This window comes from Apium graveolens, chromosome 2, assembly GCF_009905375.1.
Source record: "Apium graveolens cultivar Ventura chromosome 2, ASM990537v1, whole genome shotgun sequence".
NCBI lineage: Eukaryota > Viridiplantae > Streptophyta > Magnoliopsida > Apiales > Apiaceae > Apium > Apium graveolens.
The window spans coordinates 12,324,428-12,349,340 of record NC_133648.1 but is presented as its reverse complement, the minus strand read 5'-3'; the positions used below and the strand labels follow the sequence as shown (position 1 = coordinate 12,349,340).

Sequence of the window (24,913 nt, the reverse complement as noted above, 5' to 3'; positions counted from 1 at the left end):
TAAAATGACCTCAGATTTGTTTTAGTGAACATCTTGATGTGGGTTGGGGAAGGAAAAAAAGGATAGAAAGAGAAGCATACTGGAAACTGCACATATTTAGTAGGGAACTTTGATGGAAGGTCGGTCCATGTGAAAGATTTCTCCACATAAGTCCAGAACTCTACATAAAGATAAATTCATGCATGGAAAGCGCTAATCAACAGATAATTGATAATAAAAATAAATATTCATCTACGAATCATGATATGTTAAGAATCTTGTATGATTATTTCATCATCTGTGGAGTAGGTAAACTTTCAGCTTTATCTTTTGAATGATTGTTAATCCTCTGGACGAAACTTCTACTATTTACCCAAAATCATAAGGATGTAGACAACCACTTCGATTCATTTTGAAAGTACATTACTATCTTTGTGTCCCTTCAATTAGGTTTGGACATGCCTGTAACGATTATGCTTGTGCTCAACACCAACAACCTATGTAAAAATTGCAAATTCAGCAATACCATGTGAACATGACACAGACAGTGAGAACCATCAAGTTAAGGAGTACTCAGAATTATATGAGTAAAATCGTGTCTAGGTACGGATTTATTTTCTTGCAAGTTTGTCTAGCAGACAAATCACCCACAACTGTTTCATACTACTTTGTTTCCTATTTGCCAAATTCCTTTATTACTTTCTTAATGTCCCTTTGGACTCGACAAAAGTCATTCAATTTTCCTTGTTTGATTGTATATATTTACCGCTAGTACCGTCAATGCATATTTAGATATCCAATATTCAAATATTTGTCCCAATACTTTAAGGGAGGACATTTTCATTTATAAGATTATAGGTATATATTTAAACCTTTAGGTAGCTTACTGGGAAGATGTTAAAGCATGACTTATGAATAATAAAATGAGTTAATGATGAAAAAAACATCTGATGTGGGATATAAATTTTTCCCGGTGAAAATATGAAGTTTATAGTTTAAAAATTAACACACTTTGATATGTCGACAGCATACACGTATATGTTGCAACACATATACCTGCACATAGATCTATCTTCTATACATACTAAATATAATCTATAATTTTATTTAACAAGCAAAACACTGTTTCGGAGTAATACCATGGTACCAACGTACCAAATTTTGGTCATCACTTTATAATTTAATTAGTTAGTTTCACTTCAAGCTCGGGTTTGAATCCCTGCATAATTATACAAGACCTGTATATTAATTTAACTTCTTTGGTTTCATTGTTTCACCAGGTTCGATTCTTTATCACTACAAATACATATTTGTTATCGACTTTCATCCTAATTTGAAGTTCAATTCTCTTCAACTACCTATTTAAATAAAACTATTAATTATATTTAACTTCGGCAATTTAAAATTTAAATTTTTTAACTATTAATATTTTAATCTTGGGTTATCGGCTAGTATACTATTATTGGTGAACCGGAGATCTTCAATCATAGGCCGTGCATACGTTGGACATATAAGCCACTTTAAATTATTCAGCTAAAATAGCTGGCTTACAAAATAAATATGAAATTTTTATAGTATGAGTATAGATTCTAGATGGAGTTGATTTCAAAGGGATGTATTACTCTAAATATAATTCTAGAGAGTATAATTTTTATTTTGGGTTAAAGAAATGTAAACTTCTAAAACTTAGGAGTCTGTAGAAGAAAAAAGGAATTTGGGTAACATATATATTTGGATATCAAAAACTGAGTTCTTTCTACATAGAATTTTAGATTTGTAAATTTTTTATTATTTGACATGTATTAGTTATTGATAGGTTACAAAATATATATTCTTCTATATATTTTTGATATGCAAGGTTGTATCTTGCGGACTCTATGTGTGCATGTATGTAAATAAGAGAGAACCTCCTGTAAAGAGATGTTTGATATTCTGACATATTATAATGTGATAATGATGAAACAGTAACATGATGACTTGCCTTTCATCGACCAAATTTTGACAGTATTGTCCATACCGCAGCTTGCAATGCGATATATATCTGAAGGATGAAAGTCCTGAAATTATAGCACCAGACCAACCATACGTTAATCAAAAGACATCTCTCACAAGGCAATATATAGGTTCAATAAAGGATAGTGACGTGTAATTCAAATTTGTTGAGACTAAAAGTCGTTGCATTTCCCACAATACCACACTCAAGACTTCATTTCGATGCCCTCCAGCTCCAGCAAATATTAAAATGCATATTCCAGTATGGACATTCCATAGCCGAACAGATTCATCCTATTCCAAAGTATCAGACATGACATTTATGAGAACTATTTAGAAGGTGTTAAAAGATAGAAAAATAGAAAAGAGGACAACAGTCACAATGCTTACTTTGCTTGCAGACAACACAAGTGATGGTTTCAACATCTGGGTTCTGATTTCATTTATTGAGTCTCCATGACCGACAAAGGACTGCATGTGGGTGAAAATTCACATATAAACAAGCATGTCAAACAAAGGGCTTGTGTCAAGAAATAGGATCTCTTCTTTTATTACTAAATAAAATGGGATGAAGATTACCTGTCTCTCCCCTCTTCGGGTAGATGTGCAGAAACTATACTAGTATCGAAATTCTAACACCTAACAGATTCCTCTTGACATATTTCCATGTGCCAAACAAATTGGGCCTGTTTGGCGCGCTCCTTTTAAGTTATTTATGACTTATAAGTCCGTAATAACTAATCGACGAGTGTATGTCGACCCAACTTATAAGTCGAATTTATAACTTATAAGCCGATAAGTTAAATGTTAGTAACGACGTACTTTTTTTCAACTTATTTTGATTTTTCGCTTTTTTATTAACATTAGTTTTCAAATATATGTTTTTAAATGTTAATCTAATTTAGATATCATAAATTAAGATAATAATATTTAAAATTTATTTATTTATTTATTTAAATTCATTTAAGTAAGAAAAATTCTGATTTATAAGTAAAATTATCCAAACACTTATATAACTTATAAGTATTCATCTACTTATCACTTATAAGTCACTTATTCATTTTAAGTTATAAGTTACTTATTTTAAGATTTCCCAAACGAGCACATTATAAGGGTACAAAAATGTCCAAAATATGATAGCCTGTCTACACTCCTCTGTGTTAAATACTAGTTCAGTCCCAAGATAGAAGTCCCCATAGATCTCTTATGGTCATAATACGAAATAATCGTGGGAAGGATGAAACATTTATTGGGCCTGCTAAGTTAAAATCTCGCCAGATTACTTTCTTAAACGAAAAAAGCAAATAATTAAAACAGGGGATTTTTTTTCTTTGGCAATACAAAAATAGTTTAAACTTTGGGGCTTTAGGGTTTAGGTAATGCTAATTTAGTAGGTAAATAGCAAATGCAGGTTTCTATACACTAGTAGAACTATAAGTCTATAATATTAAGAGAAAATATATATGTACATACCTTGTGTATCTTCTCATTGCCAACATCGATGACTCGAATTATACCATTTATTCCTCCAGCAACCAATAATGGTGCCCCATCAAGGGTACAAGCCCAGGTTACTGTGTAAAAAGATTCATCCTTCTACTCAACAAAGCAAGTTAATTACTTAGAACTTTCACACTAGAACATAATCGGATGCATGCACTAAGGACATATAAACATGTGCTACAAAATATAAACCTTGATAATTTAACGTCTAATTACTTACATCATCGTCAACATATGACTGGAGAACAGCAATAACACCCCCTTCAAGGCATTGGTAAACAGTCACCTATCAAAGAAAAGTATAAGTTACAAAAAAAGCCAAGAATAAATAATTAGAAAAGAAGCTAACCGAAGAGTATATCATTACATTTTCAGAATCTCAGGTTTTGAATTTATTTGCTGCTGATCTTTCGGTTGTAGTTGTTAATTTATATAAAGGAAAAGTGTGACTCATAAAGATTAATATTTAAAATTCACTCTCATACAAATTTACTCTCCAATTTCTTTTACCATGCTGTCAATTTCAGAATTGAGTTTTTCATAAAATTCTGAGCTGAATTAACAACTGTACAAACATGTAGCGAAAATTTTCTACAAGAGTAGTTTACGTGTAGGTCAACAAAAAAAAATTAAATATAAGTAAGATACAAAAGTAGAAGAAATCCTCCATCTTATTTAAGTGAATAAAATGAGAGAGACAAGTGTTACGGGAACACAAGTTATTCTAGTATGTTTACATGGAAAGCTATCTCAACTGGATACGTATATTAGATACACCGGATGATTTGAAAAGAGACTGTTAATAGTTAATTTTTCCAATTCCGAAACATAGTACGACATCATGTTGCCGCCTTGGCTCGATAACAATAGGTTTGTTTTTTTTCTCTGGTTTGTTGCTAAAATTGGTCTCTTATTCTTCCTTCCGCATTTTAAACCTTTTTCAGAGTGTTGTATCAAATCTCATGTTGCTGGCCTCAAAATCTTCATCGTCTTTCTCTCTTTTGGATAACTTTTTGGTGTGCTCACTCGCTTTCTTTAATATTTATGGGTCGAATTAGATTGTGTTCCACAGTGAAAGTGAATCACGCTGGCATGACTACCAAACAATGATCTTCATCGTAAGAAGACTTAATGAAGATTTCAATGATACCCTTGAATTTTGATGATCACACATTGTCAGCAAACCAATAGCTTGTAAATCTGTCTTGTTGGCATGCTGTTTATCTATATGTTATATTGTGCTAACTTACTCTTGCAGGCTACTTATGAATACATATCACTAGTCTTGTCACTAAGTTAATAACGATATTACAGGTCATCATAAGAAGATAACACTCTCAGCTCAGATTTAATTCAAAATCAAGTTCATATCCAATTTTCATGGAGAAATTATAGGATTGAGTTTTACAAGGACTCTAATATAGTTATTTATATCTATCTATACTATAATATAAAAACCGGAATAGGGTATTTTGGTTCAATGGTTATCCCCTTATTTTGGTTATTAAAAATAAAAATTAATAGTGTTACACATGCTAAACTACTAAATTGCTAAATTACTAGAAATAGTCTCCTTATACCGCTAAACTACGAGCAAAACTTATCCTACTAAACTACGAAATTACGATCACAACTCCTTCTTAATTCTTTCATTGTTTTTATTATAAATCTATAATTATTATATATTTTATATAAATATATTAAATTTAATATTAAATTAATATAGTTAAATATTAACGGAACCCGTGCATCGCACGGGATTTAAGGTAGTATAAGTAATAGTCCCTCCGTCTCAAGATACAAGCATCTTTGACTTTTTACGCGTATTTTAAGGTGAATAAAAAGGATAGCTCCACAAATCATTTTTCAAAATTTCTTTTTCTAAATAAAAGTACACATATTAAATTTTAATTCAAGAAAAGAAATTTTAGAAAAAATTAAGCACGGCTATGACTTTTATACACTTTAAAGTACGTTGTACGTGTAAAAAGTCAAAGAGACTCGTACTCGCTAACTGATTCAACTAATGGAGTTAATAAATGTAAGGTTTAAAAATGAAAATGTAATGTTTGGAATCGTAATCAGCAACTTAACATTTACGTCCGGTCCAGCGTTCATCAAAGTATAAAAAGTGTAAATTGTGAGTGGTCATTAGCCAATAATGGATATTAGAATTTTCCGAAACATAAAAAATCCCCTAAGCCTAGCCTACTCGTATAGTTATATACGAGTTCTTGAGAAAACAAAGTTCTTAGAAAGATAGAGGGAGCGAGAGAGAGAGAGAAGGAGGGAGAGAGAGAGAGAGAGATAGATAGATATTACCCGATTGCCGCCAACAGTTGCGAAGAGATTGAAATAACGAGAGTCGAGGAAGTTAAAAACGACGGCGTATAGAGGTCTCTTACCCTCCTGAAGTCTGTTAGTAACTCTGTATTCTTTCTTCTTCGAAGATGTCAAGCTTCCCGCCACCGCCTCACATCCAACAGCCATCCCCCTTTCGTGTCACTACAAACTTAACAATACAAACTTTTTATATTTTCAAACAATTATATAATGTTTTAATTTCCGTGCATCAATGTACGGGATATTTTAATTATACTTAGTCTCATATTTAGAAAAAATGACAAAAATATCTCTTTTTTTAGAGTTTGTGATAAAATATCTCTTTTTAAAATTTTGGCCAAAAATACCTGTTTAATTGTATTTTTCAATTGAGTATTACTAATACGCATTTTAAAAATGAGTCATTCGTATTAACAAAAGTTCAAAAAAAAATAAAAGATAAATAAAAAAAGAGACACGCATTCACAAAATGCCATTTGATTCTGGTGATACGTATTTGTGACATGCGTATCATATGTTCTGTTTTTTTAATTTTTTTTAATTTTTTATGTAATATCCATTTTTCAGATGCTTAATAGATTTACCCATTTTTAAAATGCGTATTAAAAGGGTATTTTTGGTCATATACTGCAAAAAGTGGTATTCTTGTTACAACTTTTAAAAAAGGTATTTTTGGTCATCACCCTATGTAATTAATTATTTATAATTATTTTTTTTTAATATGGTTTAATAGATTAATTTTGTTTTAGTCTAGATAGATAGTAGATATAATTTTGTTTTAAATGATCGAATTATATAATTTTATTTTAATTTAAATCAATTGTATTATATTTTTTAGATTTAATAAATATTATATGTTATTTTTTAGTCCGATTCAATTATTTAATTTTGTAGCCGAATTAGTTATATTAATAATTTTGTCTTGTCCCGAGTCACGTTATAGCAACTCAATCAAACTTAATATATTCGGTTTACTTTAAATTTTTTGAAATCTTTATTATTATAATTTATATTGCAGTCAACTTGTTCGACTAATTTATTTTTTATTTAATTAAATTCTAAAATAAACTTTATTATAACAATTATTGGTTGAGTAAGTTAACTTTAATACTAATTAGAATCAAAATTGACCGGGCTCCGTCCAAATATGGCACATATTTTTTCTGGTTCTTGATACCCAGAAGAAGTGGCGTTTATCAGATAATTTCTCTTTTTTTTATTTTTTTCTTTTTCTCCCCGTTTTGACCTGTGTTTTTTTATTTTGCTAGGAAAAAAAATCAGCATATTTTGAACTCTCATATTAAATTAAGAAAAAATTATTTTGGTTTCATTTTTTTTGTTGCATAGTTATGTAAACATATTTTTATTGTATATTTTTTATTTTAATTAAAAAGTTGTATATATATGACTTTTGTTGCTAAAAAAGGGTATCGAGACGAGTGTGCATTTATTACGTGAGTATATGTTTTGGAACGCTCATATTTAATTCACAAAATATTATTTTGGTTTCATTTTTTTTGTTGGGTAGTTATGAAAACCTATTTTTAGTGTATATTTTTTACTGTAATTTTTTTATGGTTTTAGTTGCTTGAAAAAGGTATCATGGAGAATATTTTTTCTGGTTACATGGCCTCATAATCAAGAATTATAAAAGTGTAGTTCTACGTAATATATAAAATGTTATTTGTTTGATATAATTATTTAAAAAAAAAACTAAAAAATATTATTTAGCATTTTTCCATTTTATTTTTTTATGTTTCCATTGATGTATTAATCATGTTTTATGTTGTAGAGATGTTAAGTTATTTTCAGGATGTTGGAAATCTTGACTAATGCAAAATAATTTTTAGAATGTACAAATTGCAATGTTTTATAGTTTTACAAAATATTGAAATGTGTTAGTTTGATTTAAAATATTTTTGAATAGATAATTTCATTTTTGCACATGCTAAAGTGTAGGTATAATATATTTATTTCATTTATTCTATTATACTATTATGATAGCTAATAATTTGTATAACAAACACAATTGATAACTAATTAAGAAATTGAATTATAAATATGTATTCTTAAATTATATAAAATATTAATAAAAGTATTATATATACATACATACATATATATATATAAAACAAGCAATAATTATCTTAATAAAAATAGATATTATGTGAACTATAATTATATATTTTTATTTGATATAAAATAATATTAAAATTATTATGCTATATATATAATATAAGAAACAATTTAATTTAAAATATTTATGAATAAATAATTTTTATTTTTATTTTATAAAAAAATAAAGCTAGGAAGCTACGTAACACCACACATATGTTGTTTTTTTTGTCGGTAACACCATACATATGTTAATAAACCTAAAACTAATATAAAAAAGGTACAAATATAATATGTAAATATTCAATACATTTATAGATAATTAAATATTTTTGAAATAAATAATAATAATAATAATTTTAAGTTTTTTAAATGTAAATATGTTACGTCCTATAAGGAAGTTAATATGACACCATTGTATAATTCGGTCATCATGACTAATGTTATTTCAGAGGTCATATAAAACTCCTCCACCCAAAAAGTAATTTTCACAACAAACTCTAATTGTTTCTAATACATTTATAATACGTAAGTATTAACAATAAAGAGAAAGTAATTAAAGTTAAAATATTATTTTGTATCAAAATATTAATATAATATAGCACATGAATCCTATAAAACTTAGAAACAAGGAAAAAATATATTAATAAAAACTATTACAGTTCAAAACTGAAATACAAATTTAATAAAATACATTATAAATAGAGCACATTAATCCTATAAAACAAAAAAATTAGGAAGAAATATAATAATAATATAAAAAAATTACAATTCAAAATTGAAATATAAAGCTAATAAAATATATTTAATAGTACTATGACAATTAAGTATAAAATAATTTTTTCAAAATCATTACTAGAATCGAAAAATTATAAAATATTATTACAAACGCCGCAAAATGCGAATCCCAAACAACTTTCCAAAGATTAAGGAAAAAAATATATATAAATAAAAGAAAATTAATTACGTAAACATATTATATGATATGATTAAAATATTCTATTTACAAAATTATAATGTGAGAAAAAAAAATCAAAAAATTGAAGAAATAAAATAAATTATTATACCTATGTTATATTTAGGTTATCAATGTCAAATATAATAATATAATAATAACTAATTATATAAGTACAAAAAGTATATTTTTTTGAAAAATACATTATTCATTAAGAACATAAAATATATTTAAAAAACAAAATTATTAGATAAAGAATAAATAGTCAAAAAAATTATAAAGACATGATAATCATCCTGTGTATGTATAAAGCTAGTTTTATTTTTAATGCTCACAACACACTAAATGTAAGTCAATTTCAAATAAATAATTTTTTCATATATTACGTAGAATTACACTTTTATATTTCTTAATTATGAGGTCTCGTAAAGAAAAAAAAATATTTCCCCATGATACCCATTTTCAAACAACTAAAACCATTAAAAATTATTTAAAATTAAAATAAAAAAAACACACTAAAATAGGTTTACATAACAACCCAACAAAAATAATGAAACAAAATAATATTTTGTGAATTAAATATGAGCGTTCCAAAATATGCACTCACTCACGTAACAAATGCACACCCGCCTCACATATAACATTTTTTGTAGCAACAAAAGTCATATATATACAATTTTTTAATTAAAATAAAAAATTATACACTAAAAATATGTTTACATAACTACCTAACAAAAAAAATGAAAGCAAAATAAATTTTTCTTAATTTAATATGAGAGTTCAAAATATGTCCTTCACATGATATTTTTTCCTAGTAAAACAAAAAAAAAATACAAGTCAGAAACGAGGAGGAAAAGAAAAAAAAGTAAAAAAAAAAAAGGAAATCACCGCCAGTTCTTCTTGGTAACACTGGCAGAAGGCCAGAAGCCGACCAATCAACCAACCCGTCAACCGAAATTTTTGATGTTAACTCTTAAAATGATGATATCATAATTAACAACTAAGAATTTGATGAAATTTGAGAATCCACAAACTCGATCGATGCACGCGTACCTAATTATTTGAATACAATGCTTACATAGATTTTGTCTAATGTGATTTATGTCGGAGCAGTAGGTAAATTGGTACAAATTAGTTTTGTAATGGATTTTAATTAATTGATTAAATTAATTCAAGGATTTGATTTTAGTATAGATTAGGGAGTGTATTTAGTTGGGATTTTGAAGTATTTTTATGAATTTTAGAAATTATGGGGTATTCAATTTGTATTTTAGATAATCCTTTAAAATTTGAATGTATTCAACAAGAATTGAAAAAAGTCTTTTAAAATCTGAGTGTATTCAATTTAAATTTTAAAAAGTCAATCAAAATTTGGTGATATTCAATTTGGATTTTAAAAAAGACATCAAAATCTGATGTTATTCAAAAGTACATGGATTTTCTTTTATTTAAAAAAATTGTGGATTTTGATGGATTTGCTAGTACATTTTTAATATATTCTTTTCAAAATATATGAGATTTTAATGAATTTCTAAAAAACTCAAATTTACAAGACTCTACAAGAATATGGATCAACTTCATCAAAATCCACGAAAGAATTAAAATCAGCGAAAATCTTTTAAAATCCATGGATTATTAAAAAAAATTTAAAATCTGAAATGAATACACCCCTTAGAATGATTAATTTTAATGTTAATTTGGAATTGTAATATTGGTAAAAAAAGGTAACATATTTTAGTTAGAAAATAATATGAATAATATAAAACTAAGATTTAAGATATTTAAAAACAACTGAGGTTGCCGAAAAAAATAAGATTCAACCCGGTGCTTCGGCATGGCGTCGGGTAGAGCTTGTTACTTTCCAATGTTACATAAGAATCACTAATCAATCAAAAGTAGATTACGATTTTTATATAATTTGAATTAGAATTTAATTTATGTTAAATAAGGACAATTAATTAATTTCAACAAGTACCGACTGATAACTACCAAATTTTTAATATTTCATATATTATAATATAGTATAGAAATGCAAATAATATATTATAATTTGTTAAAGATATTAAGCATTAAAAATAATATTTATTAGATTCCTTTAATTATATAAATTATTTTATTATGCATATATATTGTTTTGTTTTTATTTTATAGTTATACATTTATATGTAATTTTTTAATTTGTATAATACTACAAAAATCTAATTTAAAGTTTATGAATATAAAATAAAACTAAAATAATTAAACAGTGAATAACTTGAGTCAATTAATCCTGAGTTTGGACTTTCGAGAGCGAAGGGAGCGGCGCGGACGTAAGGGGAAGATTTACGAAAAAATGACAAAAAAACCTTTTTTTTATAGAATTTGTGACAAAAATATCACTTTTGAAAAAGTTAGGCAAAAATATCCGTTAGGTATCACTAATACGTATTTAATAAACGGATAATTTGTCTAAAAATATATAAAAAATAAATAAAAATATATAATGGAGAAGAGCATTTAGGAAATGCGGATCACCACTTGACTTTTGGTGATAAACATTTGGGAAATGCGTGTCTTGTCTTTTTTTTTTTTTTTACGTATACCCATTTCTCAAATACGTATTAGACCCGGGTATTTTTTGCTATAAACTTCAAACAGTGATATTCTTGATACAATTTTTTTTAAAATAGGTATTTTTGGCTATTACCCGAAATATACACAAGAATTTGTATGTATTTATGATGCTGTGGGTGATATGTATCTATTTTTAGGGTGTTTTGTTTTGTTTAAGAAGCTGTTTTATCCCGACAAATGTAATAAAATGAAAAAACGATCAAAATATTTTTTAGTGGATTTTTTGTCCAAAATACTCGTTCTAAAATAAGGTATCCTAAATATTTATTAGATTTTTATTTTATCAAATTTAAATCAAATTTCATTAATAAACTGAAAGAGACTAAACCGGGATAAAACCCATCATACAATTAGGTTGAAAAATAAACAAACGAGCTAAATAATTACCGGTTTTGTTTCCGGACTGGTTAAGTAATTGAAGCCAATTATTCTGAAAAATTAAAAATGAAAATTATATTTTTTCAGAGCAATCCATCCTTCATCTCACCTAAAATCAGTATCTTCACAACTGACCCTCACATTGATTTCATGAATCGTGTAATGTTCGGAATACTCGGTTGGCCTCTTATTATGAACAAATATTTTTTTTTGTGTGAGGTGAGCACATGCGATTTTCACTACCGTTTAAATGGACCCCGACAATCTATTTGTTGAACACCAGCTAGACAATACAAAAAACGTTGTTGATCTCCCAATACATCATAAAATTGATTTTCAACACAATCATCACATCGCATAAAGCTAGATATATCGCATAAAGCGAAACAATCAAACACACAAATAACTCAAACAAAACGAAACGAAAAGTCCAAAATTCAAATATCTCGTAATAACACCAAATTATAATATGTTGCCAGTCCAGAGATTTTTAATCCAAAAACTGAATTTTATTATAAAATCAGAATTTTTACCTTAGTAAATCTGAAAACAGAAGTGTAGAAATTATATGAGTTCTTCGAATTTTGTAAAACAAGATTCGATTTTATTGAAAAATAAGCCAATAAAATAAGAAAAAGAATTGAGATTGAAAAAAGTGAATATAAATAAAGATGGAAGTGGAGATATGGGGTGGAAAAGAACAAGGAAGATGGGTAGCCAACTCTCTCGAAAAAGAGGTTTTCACGGGCATATCATTATTAATAAGCAAACGGAGTTTCATTAAATACAATACTATTAATGAACTATTAAGATGATAGGGCACTATAAGTGAGTGCTACATTGGAGTATCACGGGTGATCTGAAGTATCATTTTTAAACCTGATAATTCGTTCGTATCGTATATTTTCGTATCGTATATTTTCATGTTTCGTGTATTTTAAGGTCAAATACAAAAGCGGCAATTTTATGATTCGTGTACTTTCGTGTTCTTATATTTTCGTTTCGTGTCATTTTATGTCGTGGTTTTCGTGTAAAATTGAATATTAATATTAATTAAAATAAAATATAAAAATATAAGATTTTTAGGTAATTTTTTTTTATGAAACATATATTTAGATCACATTTATTTACATATATAAAATTAAGTAATTATTTTAAAAATAAATATGCTTATATAAATATACATTTATTCATTACAAATATTAATATTTAATTATGATATATATTTATGTTGTATACTTTGTGTCATATCGTGTACTCGAAAAGAAAATACAAAACTGACACTGAATAGTCTGAATAGTCGTGTACTTTCGTGTTCGCGTATTTTCGTGTCATGTACTGAAAAGACAAACACAAACACAAGTCATTTCATGTCGTGTCCTAAATTATCGGGTCTATTCATTCTTGATACTCCTTTCCCAGTCCACTGCTAGTAGTATTATGTATTTTTTATTTTTTAAAAAATAAATTATTTATTTAATAATTTCATTATTAAAACATCTACAATATTTTACATTTTTTAATATTTTAGGGTTAAACAATTTATCATCTAGGGTTTAGAAATATTTAAAAAAATGAATTAAAAAAAAACGATTTAGGATTTAAGGTCCCCTAAACCCTAGAGCCTAAATCTCAATTAAAGTGTGGACCTTAAGTTAATAATTTTAAAAATTTAAAATTTTACTTCACTGACAAAATAGTATTTGATGACAAAGGAGTATATGGGATATTTCATTCAAAAAGTAATATCATACATGATACTCCTCTAACAAACAAATATCATCCTGATATTTCTATGTTACTCTATGTTAGTGGATTATCAAAGTGTTACTCTATCTAAAATGGAGTATTTGATGGATTTTTTGGATAATTAAAATTATGGTGGGTATACTTGGATAGTATAAAATTTTGATGGATAGTTTAGGCAATTATTATTAAAATGTTGCTATTTAACGCCTTCACCCCGGGATAAAAGTTTAGAATAGCATTACAGAATTTATTTTTGATTTTGATGCCTTTAGAGTTGGTTTCATTTATTTATTTATTTATTTATCTATCTATTGGATATATGTATATTTAGATGTTATAATTTTAGAAAAGTATAGAATAGGAATAAATTATGTATTATCTTAGTATACCTTCTACAGCTGTTTTTTCCTATATATACATATTTCAAAATTTTCAGATAGATATTGGGTATTCATTTTTTTTCGAGATTTCAGTGTTGGAAAGGATCTTCCGGAAAATATCTACTACCAAGGAGTTTTGACCAAGGAGTTTTGAAGGGGACAGAAATTTCTAGCTGAGTTTGTTGGCAAACTGGGCAAAGTTCAACTGAGTTTCAGCCAAACTGACCAGTGGCTACTAGAATATTGGGTATACGTTACTCCCTCTGTCTCAATTTATTTGTCATGTTTGAATTTGACTTTTTATGGTCAAATTAACTCAACTTTGACCGTAAATTAAACATCAATCTTTCATTATTTTGAAAAAACGAAGAATACGTATTAAAGTAGATTATGTGTACTTTCTAAGGATATAATTTTTATAATTTTTTTCGATTATATATTATATGAAATTTTCAGTCAAAAATTGATCAATTTGAACGCAAAAAGTCAAACATGACAGATAAATTGGGACGGTGGGAGTATTAACTTGTTTAATCCATCCTTTCTTTTTAAGCGAAAATCCATTCGGTACATACTTTAGCATGACTTTTATTTTATGGAATATGCCTGTAGATTATTTTACAGTCAATAACAACAAACTAAGATGAATCAGAATGGAAAGAGTGATTATTGTTTTGTATATTTAGATATATGATGATTGATAAACACCTTTTAAAATGGCAACGAGATAACATCAAATATGCTACAAAAAGAATTAGATGTTTCATCAGATTACAACAATACATCTTGAACAAGGTCAAAATTTTGTTTTAATAAGACTAATAAAATTGCCAAACACAAGGCAGGCATGTAAAAGTAAAAAAAGCAAGAGATAAATTATGTTGCCGGTTTCTTGCGAGCAAACCGCTGGAGTGATTTTGGTAGCTCGTCTACTACGCCCTCTATCTTCATTTTCTTTTTTGCAGGATTTTCCTCCTCCATCTGTTTTTCCAAAAAAGGCCTCTTGGCTCTATCAACGGCTTCGTATTTCTTCTTCAGCTTCTTACTTGGTTTATTCTTTCCCTTCGTTTTGTTCTTCAGTGGAATGCTCTTAGCAGCAGCAACAGCGGCTTCTAATTCAGCTTCTCGCTCGAGCTTAGTTGGTTTGTTTTTCTTCCTTGTAGGCCTCACTGTACCGATTTTTGATGGGTCTAGCATTACTGATTCTGGTGGAAGCTTATCAAGTAGAGAACGGATCTCTTTCTCTCTTCTCTGTTTAGTTGTTTCATATGGATTAGCCACCCAAGTATCAAAGTTGGGTTCCCCGGCTCCTGGAACGAGGATAGAAGACCAACCCATAGAATGCCCTATGCCCAGAACATCCTCGTATGGCCGGAATACTACTTCCTGTATCTGATAACCTTTTGCCATGGAATGATTCATATATCGACTGTACTTGTTGGATCCATTCATATCTCCCAATATCTGCACAAAAGAACCAGTTGCAGCAGCCAGCAAACCTTTCTGACTGAAATTCATCGTCTTGGCATGGCCGGGCAATTGTTGGAGAACCTCGAATTTTCTCAAGTCCCATAATTTTATTTTCTTATCCATACCAGCTGTCGCCATGAGATGGCCGTTCGGATGAAATGCCAAAGACGTGACAGGTCCTTGATGACACAGCATCTTAACAAGCGGAGCACCCGAGGTAGGTTTCCACATATTAACTGTACCACCAGAATGGCCTGAAGCAACCACCCCATTGAAAGGATTTACCTGCATAACATCACATTTTCCTAGACCAGTTCGATAACTACCAATCATCAGCCCAGTGGTAACATCCTGATAGCGTAGCTGCCCAAATTTGTTCATAGTTGCCAAGAGAAAGTGGTTCTTGAGAAATTGAAGCTTTACAACTGGGCCATGTTCCTGAAACAATCAAAAATATGTTTTCAATTTATAAATTAGATGCTTAGATTTACCACAATTAAACTTTTGGAGTTCAATCTATAATATTTCTTGGCATTGCATGTTTGTTGTTCACAAGAGCTGGAAAGGAAATCTCATGTGGACATAATCTGCATCTTTAGAAAGCAACATATGGTGGAGGATGACAGAAAGTTGCATACAGACAAGCTGACTAACCTTTAGACAATGGAGTTCTGTACCCTCCCGGTTGTAAATATATGTATACCTGTCCAAGGAAGATTACAATTAGTTTTGATTCTATTCTTCCAACGTGGATCTGAACAGTTGCAAGATTCTCTGTTTTCATGGCTAAAAGAACTAAAGAATTACAAAAATCTTTGCTTATAATAGAATATTAACTAGACAAGGGAAAACAAAGTAATTGGATTTAAATCTGTTTTGGACAACAAAATTTAAAAGAATCAGGCCATCAAATTTTTCCCACACAACTGAACGTGATTTACATGTATTGCACATGCTACTGCCTTAAGAATCAACATATATCTTGAACATCATCACAGTTCAAGGTAAACTCAAAACTATTGAAAAAGGAAGCCTGTAGAGAAATTAAAAGAGCTGGGATAGGATGTCCTTGGTGAATGGAATTATGGAAGTAATATTGTGTAACTAATAAATTACAATGATACTAAAATAAGCCAGATAAGCCAGAGTTCATCCAAGAGTATAAAGATCACTGGTTGGTGCTTATAATTACGAATCACAAAATAGAAAAGACGCGGAAACTTTTCGGCCTGAATTTTGACTTAATAGCCACCCAAGTAACTAGCCAGAAAAAGGACAAGAAAACAGAAACTGAATGGAGTGGCTAATTAAAAGTATAACAAATAAGTTGCACTGTTCTCATATCTATGGCGAGACTAATAATTTCATTCTGGTTACACCTAGCAAATTAGAAAATAGATAATAGTACATAAATTGTCAAATACAGAAAAATAGCCTTAGTTAGAACACTTTAACTCCAACAACTAAGAACTAACCGTTCAATTATACAATTAGCCATTATTTAATTAAGCTATCACATTTTCCAATCTAGTTGTTACCAATTTATCTCTTCCAAGACATGCTACAAATAATGATTTGGGATTCTTTGGTTGATCAACTTTAACCCGTATTCCCATGCAATCACGTATCCAATACTTGGATATTCACAATCCAAACAATAATTTGTACTTTAATAAAGGCTCTAATGTTTTTCATCACTTCTACAAAAATAACGATTCTGAATGAAATTATAATGTATTAGATTATGATATGCATTTGTTTCACTTACCATACATTGCTTAGTTTTGTTGATGGGTTCTATCATTCATCACATTAAATATAAATTTATAATATTATTATGCATGCCATATCCCCCCGAACCCCCATATTTTCATAATTGCTGAATTCATGTATCCCTATACTACGCACCGTCTCCTAACTTCTTAGCCTGTGAACTTATAGAACTATGCACTATATATAGAAGGCAATTTAAAATTAAATTATAAAGGTATTCGATAATAAATGAATGCATTCTATTGATTGAAGGACTTACTTCTTCTGGGCAGCAGCGAAAAACAGTTCATTGTGCAAGAAAACAACATCCCGAACCGTCTCACGAACCTATTAAAATAATAAATTACCATACATCTCAATATTTGCTTAAAGCAAATTAATATGTAACTGCCACTCTTAAGCACCAGTCAAGCATAATATATTAGCTAATTAATACATTCAACATAAAATAAACTGATGAAAGATTTATCTGAGCACAGTATGACCAGCACTATTAACACGTAACTTCAAATGCTAACACTTAACACTGAACACTATGTTAAATTACATATTATATATATATAGCTGTAATTTACTACGCGATGTCGGAGAAAAGGTCCATGAGATACCATTTACACAGTAGGTTCAGAATTAAACCTATACAGATACTGACATCCTGATCCTGGAGAGCTTACACAATTGTACATGAGCTTGACTTTGAATTTGCAGACTCCGTAGTGGGCACATGGTTAATATTTGTTGTATGCAAATGGAACTGTGAGTCGTTATTTAAAACTAGCAACTACACATGATGTACAGCCACTACAATGTACTGAAGTTGAATAGAATGCATTCACATACTTAAAAAAGAAAAAAGGAGTAAAGCTGAGAGGAGAAAGAGAGGTTCATAAGTAGCTTTCTAGTTGTTATAGTTGGCTAAAACTTTAGCAAAGGATTTAAGCAACCATCCAACTGAATTGGATAATAATAAATATTTTCAGTTGTCATACCTCTTACTCTCTTTTTTGGAATACAAAAAATTTAAAAATCTGAAGTGGATGCTAGATATTGCAAAACAATTTTGTAGGTCATCAGTGAAATTCTCATAAATTTATTAAACATAGACCCCATAGCATAACAGTGTATATCAATTTATAATATTTTTATATAAAGAAAGCCAGGAGACAATGTACATTACTGAATATGAAAACCCCATCATGTGCATATCTTATTTAATAATTTGCGGGCAACCACTAAAATATGGGAACTAAAATTATTAAGTGGAGTAGACACTTCGTGTTAAAAAAAATTTGACAGATAGTACACTATAGTTATTTAATGATGAAACACGAATTGAAGAATAATGGAACACTGTAGTTATTCTAATACACCAAAAAAATTTAACTAGAGGCAAATGAAAGATGTGACACACCTGTATTTCTCTGATAACATCCATGCTTTTTACATCGATAATCGCCAGATGACCCTTCCGTCCTGCTAACGCCATGTATCGCCCACTTGACGTATAATCAAGAGAGTAAGGACCAAGCTCTGCTTGTGCAAGTACATAAAATTTGTATAAATAAAGATTACCAAGATAAATATGAGAGAGTAATCAAATACTTGACGGTTTGAATCAATCTCATGCTGCAACAAGAAAAAACTTCATGACACCGATACAATGTAAAGAAATAATACTGAATATCTATTACAACCAGAGAGCTTTTATTAGTAGAAATAGATCTAAGCTATTGACTAAACGGCGGAATCATGAGTGCCTTTTGTCTCGGGAGAAATGCATCCACATAACAAGTCTGTTTCTAGTAATATCAAGATAAAATTTACTAGCGCAACAACTACTGAGCTTCTCAAATGATACGAAAACAAAAGAGAATAAAAATGTTCCACTGGTCTAGTAAAACGCCATGTTGACAGTTCTGTCTTTAATAACATATCACTGGACACTATTCACAAAATGCATAGAAATTAGAAACTCGTCAAATCTTCAAAAGGCAGTTTTTCAAAGAGATGAATACAATATTTTCCTATATTTTATCTTGGCATCATCTTTCACATTATTTTATTAGTGTTTCCTGAGACAAGATTGTGAGCATTGATATAAGTGTCAACACCTAACTCTGTGCTTGAAAAATATTAGATACGTTTATAAGTGAAGGTATTATACCAGCAAGTTTCTAAAAACTTACATCACAATATAAATTAAAATAAAGGCGCCTAAGCAATTAGATTATGTACAATTCACAATGTGAAGAAAAATTGTAAAATATTTTACTAATATATTAACCTGGTAGGACGATATCATATTGATTCTTTGAACTAGAGATATCTACTTCGCTAGCAATGGTCTCCTGCTTAATCTGCCATGTCTTCTCTATACCTTCAGGTTCCAGATAACCCGCCTCAGTAGGCATAAGCCACTACAAACATTTGCAAACATATTTAAGAAGATCATGCACATTCCAAAAAAAAGCAATTGATAATATATTACTACAGATAACAGTGCTCAACAATGTGAACAAATTTCAATACAATGACACTCTAATTCAGCAGACACATATATTCACATGTACATTTGTATTTATTATGACAGGACACTTGAAACATCAAATTAGCATAGACAATGAAGCACCTTTATCTCAATCTTGCAGAAGGGTTCTGTGTTGTGTTGTCATGGAGAGGAAAAAAAAGCCCAAACCTTACAGAGATACAATAGTTTATACTAGAACATGATAAACTTTTATGTATTAACTTCATTACTATGATAAAGCAACTAGCAGAGTAAGAAGTCAGTCTGGGAGTTTGGTAATGTTCAGATACAACTTTGTTAACTACAAAGTGTCCTGAATTTGAGAGATCACAATTAGGTACAGAGGAGAAAGTAATCACCTACAGGGTCAAGTTTTCATTTATGTAGATAATACAGTGTCAATATCTATGTGCAGCACAGTCCCCGTGTGGTGTATATATGCTTCCTCTCATGCTGCAATTATAAGCTAGAGAGAGGTAGAAAGTGGCAGAGAGAGGGGAACAGAGAAAGGAGAGGGAAAAGGAGGGAGAAGGGGGGGGGGTATCTGATACAGCTCTCCAATCCCTAAAAAGATAGGAGGAATAGAAGAGCAACAACAAGTATAGGTGCGATGCATAATAAAACACAGACATGCATAATAAAACACAGACAACGTTCTTGACAAATACAAAGCACAGCATAAATGTATAAAATGAAAGGTCAAGTGTTTAAGTACCAAGCGAAGCAGTCAACTTATTCTGCATAAACAAAACAGTACCTTCTCAGCTTTTAAAGCCGCCATTGCAGACTTGTCATATAATTTTTCTCTGGCCGCAAGTTGTCCCTTCAATTTTTTATCTTTTAAAACCTGAAATTATCAAATAACTGTCAAACTTCCAATATTATTATGGAAAATTCCAACAGTTCAAATCCAATGCAAAGTAATATTTATACCTCTAAGTTAGCCCCTTCACCTCTAAGATACTTCTTCTTTTTTGTTTCCATCTCCTCCGAGATTTCCTACAACAACAATTATTTTTTAACAATCTTGCGAGAAAAGTACATAGGATGTTCAAAAGCTTTGACAGACATCAAAACTCAAACATAAAGGCGGTAGCAAAAAGGAATAAAATATGCTATTTCAACTCATATAAAGTACACTGAGCACTTGGAAACAAGTATGAGCTAGAAGTACCATCAAAATATAATATATTAAAAAAATATCTTATCAATCCTAAAGAAAAAATGTACAAGGGTAACATGAGTTTGCATAGTCTCATATAGTCATATGCCTAGTCCCACTGAATTTTACATTATGATGGTAAACATATATAATGCTAAAAGCACATATGGATATGGTAGAGAACCTTCAAATTTAGCCATAATATAATCAAATCATCCAAACGTAACAATCATAATAACAATGCATACTATCACATAAAACATTCTGTAAGTACCTCTTCAATAGCGGGGCGTAATTTTTCAGGATCACCTTTCTCTTGTTCCACCGCCATATTGTAAGACCCTGTATATTACAAATCTACAAAGAAAAGGCTAGAATAAGAGAAATTATTACATTGCAGTACATTCTATAATCATTAAAGATTATATAAACTGATGCTATCTTACATTACTAATTACTGGTGAGAGATTCAAACCAATGACCATCAAAAGCCAGAGATAAGGAAAAAAGAACGAACATCAATTTGTAACAGTAGAAATCACCACAAACAAGATAAAATCCTAAAACTTGGAGAATCCGCTACCAAAATCAACACTAATCTACTAGCACAATTAATGACGGAACAACTATTGCAAGACTTCACTACATTTAAATGATATAATAGATAAAACATGGAACTATCCGTTTAGCATCAATCACAAACAATAGCAAGCCTTGCTTCAGCACCTATAAAAATGTTACGGTTCCACTTTTTTAATTCCTGTCTTAACAAGAATCCATTTAAAAAGAAATCAAAACGCATCCTTTGAATCCATACATACGAAAATAGTATAAAAACAGCTCAAGCAAGCTGCATAATTATATGAAACTTACAAATTTTCACATATTATTTACTGTTGGAAACTTTGAACTCGGCTTATATCCATTAAAGTATAACAATTCAGTTTCGACTTAAATGAGGTACTCTTATCACCACTAGCCAGCTTAGGCACACTACAAATATTCAAAAACCACTCAGTAATACACACACACATATATACAAATAGTTCTCAGAGGACTTTCATCAAACACCTAACAGCATTACTCAAACCCTTGCTTAAAATCGATCAATCATCGAAAATAAAAAGTGGGTATCACTATTTACATACTCAACAGCAGCAAAATACAAAAAAAAAATTAAAGAATTAGCCATCCTAATAGATGAATTGAAGAACAATAAAACAGAAAAAAGTGCTTTAATTATAAAATTAAGATGCATATAACTCGAACTAAAGGAGATGGGGCGTTACTTAAGTTGGGTTGCACTTAAGAGCTTGTGCAGCAGCAGAGAAACTTTGTTAAGAGGGGGCTGGAGGTTGTGCGTGTTTCTGACGGTGTTTTAGTGTGTGTGAGAACGCATAAAATCCTGATTAAACCCTAGCAGAGGGTTTTAAAATACAAATGAACCATCCTTTGTTTCTTTTTAATAAAAATTGTTTTCTTGAAAACAATCTTTTTTTAATGAAAATGATATTAACATTACTTAAATTTTGATATTTTGATTTATATTTTATAAATAGAGTTGAGTTAGGATAGGATAAAACGTCATTTTGAAGCTAAAAATGTTAATTTCAAAAGTCATGATCTAATTTGATTTATACAAAATTTAATATTTTTCTTAATTTATTATGTACCAAATGTTCTATTTTAGTTATTTTATTATTGTTATATTAATGACTTTGTAAACAATATGTACTTATGATTAATAAACAATGTAAATACTCGGTAATAAAAAAATAATAGTTATTATGTACAATTTTTTATATATTATAGTCAATATTTTAAGATTTTGGAGTTTTACTTTAAGATAATAACTTAAATCTTTTACAATACACATATACTTTTATTATCTCCTTTCAAGTATTTAAAAATTTAATTTTGGTATATTAGTAATTATAACAAAAATTCTCGTCAAACTTGATTTTATAACTAGGTACATATTTAAATTAAATACTATACATGATTAAGTTAAAATAAGAAATTCATGTATGATAATTATAATGATAGGTTAAGTTTGTGTTTTAACTTGTTAGGCCCGATATATTATCCTCAAATTTTGTTTTGGCCTTTAGCCAAAATTTCTAATTTATGTTCATTTGACTTCTACTTGGTACCGATCAACGAAAAAGTTAATCGATGTTGAAATTTTATTTTGGTCAGACTCATGATATACATTAATTTGCAATCGAGCCTCCCTAATCCTATAAACGAATACTATATTATTTTAATATATTAGTATAAATATTTACTTTTGTTTTAGTCCAAATCATAATACATATTAATTTTTTTAGCCGGCTAGAAACATTATAGACCAAATAATTATCCAACTTGACTATAATTTTATTTTATCTCACATTCATAATATACATTAATCTTGTTTTAACCCCAATATTATGTTATAGACATATAAGTTAGACGAGGCGGTCTAAAAATCGAACCGGACCGAACATAATAGATATGGTCCTCGATTCTTAAAAAAACATCATATTTGGGTGTGCTCGGGAAAAATATAATATAATGCACATGAATTCATAAATATAATTATCTTTACTCTACTTTTCAAATAAAAGTTAAACATTTATGCATATTATATTTTAATTATACAAATTAATATATTCTAAATAACTAAATTTTGTACTTCACGGTGATATTCATATAATTAAATATTAATATTTATTTTTAAAATAATAAAATCTACTTACTTTTAATTTTATTATATTACAAAGTAACATAACCTTTTTGTATTAAATTTGAAACAAACATAAAAATTAATTAATTAGCCACGGGCTACGCCTATCACTAGTTTTACGGGCGTATCAATAGTTTTACGGGCGTACACACATGCATATATGTAACTATACACACTTGCATATATGCATTCCATCGAATACGCATATTACAAAGTTGTGCCTAATTCAACAGTGGATCTGACAGATAGGCCATCACTAAACCTTAGTTGTATTCAGGTAATACGAATAGAACAAATTCGCATAAATGTGTTGGTAAGGCGGGACGAAGCTAGTAGAAATTCGAATAAGGGGTCTTCTCAAATCACTAGTCAATTTTTATGATTAAAACTAGCATAATAATACGTGCGAGGCAGGTTATTTTCTAGAGTTTTTTATGCATACAATTATAATATTTTTAGTTATATTCTTATTTGTAAATGTTGTATAATATTTAACGTATTTATCTGTGTATCATTTCATACAAGACATTACTAAATTACACAACGTTTCCAAAATAGTTTATTAAAAAAAAATATATGTATTCTTATTTGTGTTGTATAAATTGTATTTAATGAATGAATATAAACAAGATAATTAGTGTACGTTTAAAATGAAACAAATATGGGAGGGCGAATTTCAAATGTAACAGATTTGGAGGGAGAAAATCAGGGAGTAGATAATGTTATTGTGGACCTAAAAAGGCGTCGTACTGACAGCGGGAGTGTGAGAAATGATAATGGGCCGGATAATATGCAAACAGATGGGCTTGAAATAGTTGAGCAGGTCAAGGAAAATAAGGATACAAAAAACGAAATGAGGGTGGGCTCTGGAGACCAGGCCCACCTGGAATTATGAGTCTCCTTTGTTGGAACTGTCGTGGAATGGGCAATCCACGAGCAGTTAGGTTCCTTAAGGAACTGGTTCTGAAGAATAAGCTCAGTCTGATTTTTCTTTCGGAAACTTTAGCAAATAAAAGTAGAATAGAAGAGTTTTGTAAACAAATTCATTACGCTGGTTGTTTTGTGGTCGAGATGCAGGGACAAGGGGGAGGGTTGGCTTTGTTTTGGAAGAATGAAGGGGGAGTAGCGATAAAAGGTAGTTGTCAAAATTATATAGATTTTGAGGTTGAGAATGATCAAATAGGCAAGTGGAGATATACTGGTTTCTATGGTTGCCCGGAGAGGTTTCGTCGCCAGGATTCATGGA

The 24,913-nt window shown here is 29.4% G+C and overlaps 2 protein-coding genes across 5 annotated transcripts in view; both read right to left on the bottom strand.

Moving 5' to 3' along the window:
- Positions 1-5,999, bottom strand: part of LOC141706971 (polycomb group protein FIE1-like) — a 33,328-nt gene extending 27,329 nt beyond the window's left edge. For all 4 annotated transcript variants that reach the window (XM_074509896.1, XM_074509893.1, XM_074509894.1 and 1 more), the window contains exons 1-7: positions 5,797-5,999; positions 3,695-3,760; positions 3,445-3,567; positions 2,362-2,442; positions 2,173-2,265; positions 1,961-2,036; positions 81-160 (exon numbers count right to left, since the gene is read on the bottom strand). In XM_074509896.1, coding sequence (XP_074365997.1) covers positions 81-160; positions 1,961-2,036; positions 2,173-2,265; positions 2,362-2,442; positions 3,445-3,567; positions 3,695-3,760; positions 5,797-5,964 — 687 coding nt within the window. In that variant the 5' untranslated portion in view covers positions 5,965-5,999. The remainder of the gene's footprint in view (positions 1-80; positions 161-1,960; positions 2,037-2,172; positions 2,266-2,361; positions 2,443-3,444; positions 3,568-3,694; positions 3,761-5,796) is intronic.
- Positions 6,000-14,651: 8,652 nt separating this feature from the next.
- LOC141706970 (putative U3 small nucleolar RNA-associated protein 7) lies at positions 14,652-22,374 on the bottom strand. The gene is made up of 9 exons (XM_074509892.1): positions 22,229-22,374; positions 21,214-21,296; positions 20,711-20,776; positions 20,535-20,624; positions 19,535-19,667; positions 18,662-18,780; positions 17,510-17,577; positions 16,132-16,180; positions 14,652-15,915 (listed from the first exon to the last, which is right to left on the bottom strand). Exons 2-9 carry the CDS (start codon positions 21,268-21,270, stop codon positions 14,884-14,886), a joined length of 1,614 nt encoding a protein of 537 aa, XP_074365993.1. The 5' UTR covers positions 21,271-21,296; positions 22,229-22,374; the 3' UTR covers positions 14,652-14,883.
- Between the last annotated feature and the right edge of the window lie 2,539 nt (positions 22,375-24,913).

What these genes read in the sequence shown, in the direction of transcription:
- LOC141706970 (XM_074509892.1), bottom strand. Translation starts at nt 21,270, where the DNA reads ATGGCGGTGGAACAAGAGAAAGGTGATCCTGAAAAATTACGCCCCGCT. An exon ending in TACGCCCCGCTATTGAAGAG is followed by an intron (nt 20,777 to 21,213) that starts GTACTTACAGAA and finishes TTGTTGTTGTAG; the next exon opens with GAAATCTCGGAGGAGATGGA. An exon ending in TTCGCTGCTGCCCAGAAGAA is followed by an intron (nt 16,181 to 17,509) that starts GTAAGTCCTTCA and finishes TTCCTTGGACAG; the next exon opens with GTATACATATATTTACAACC.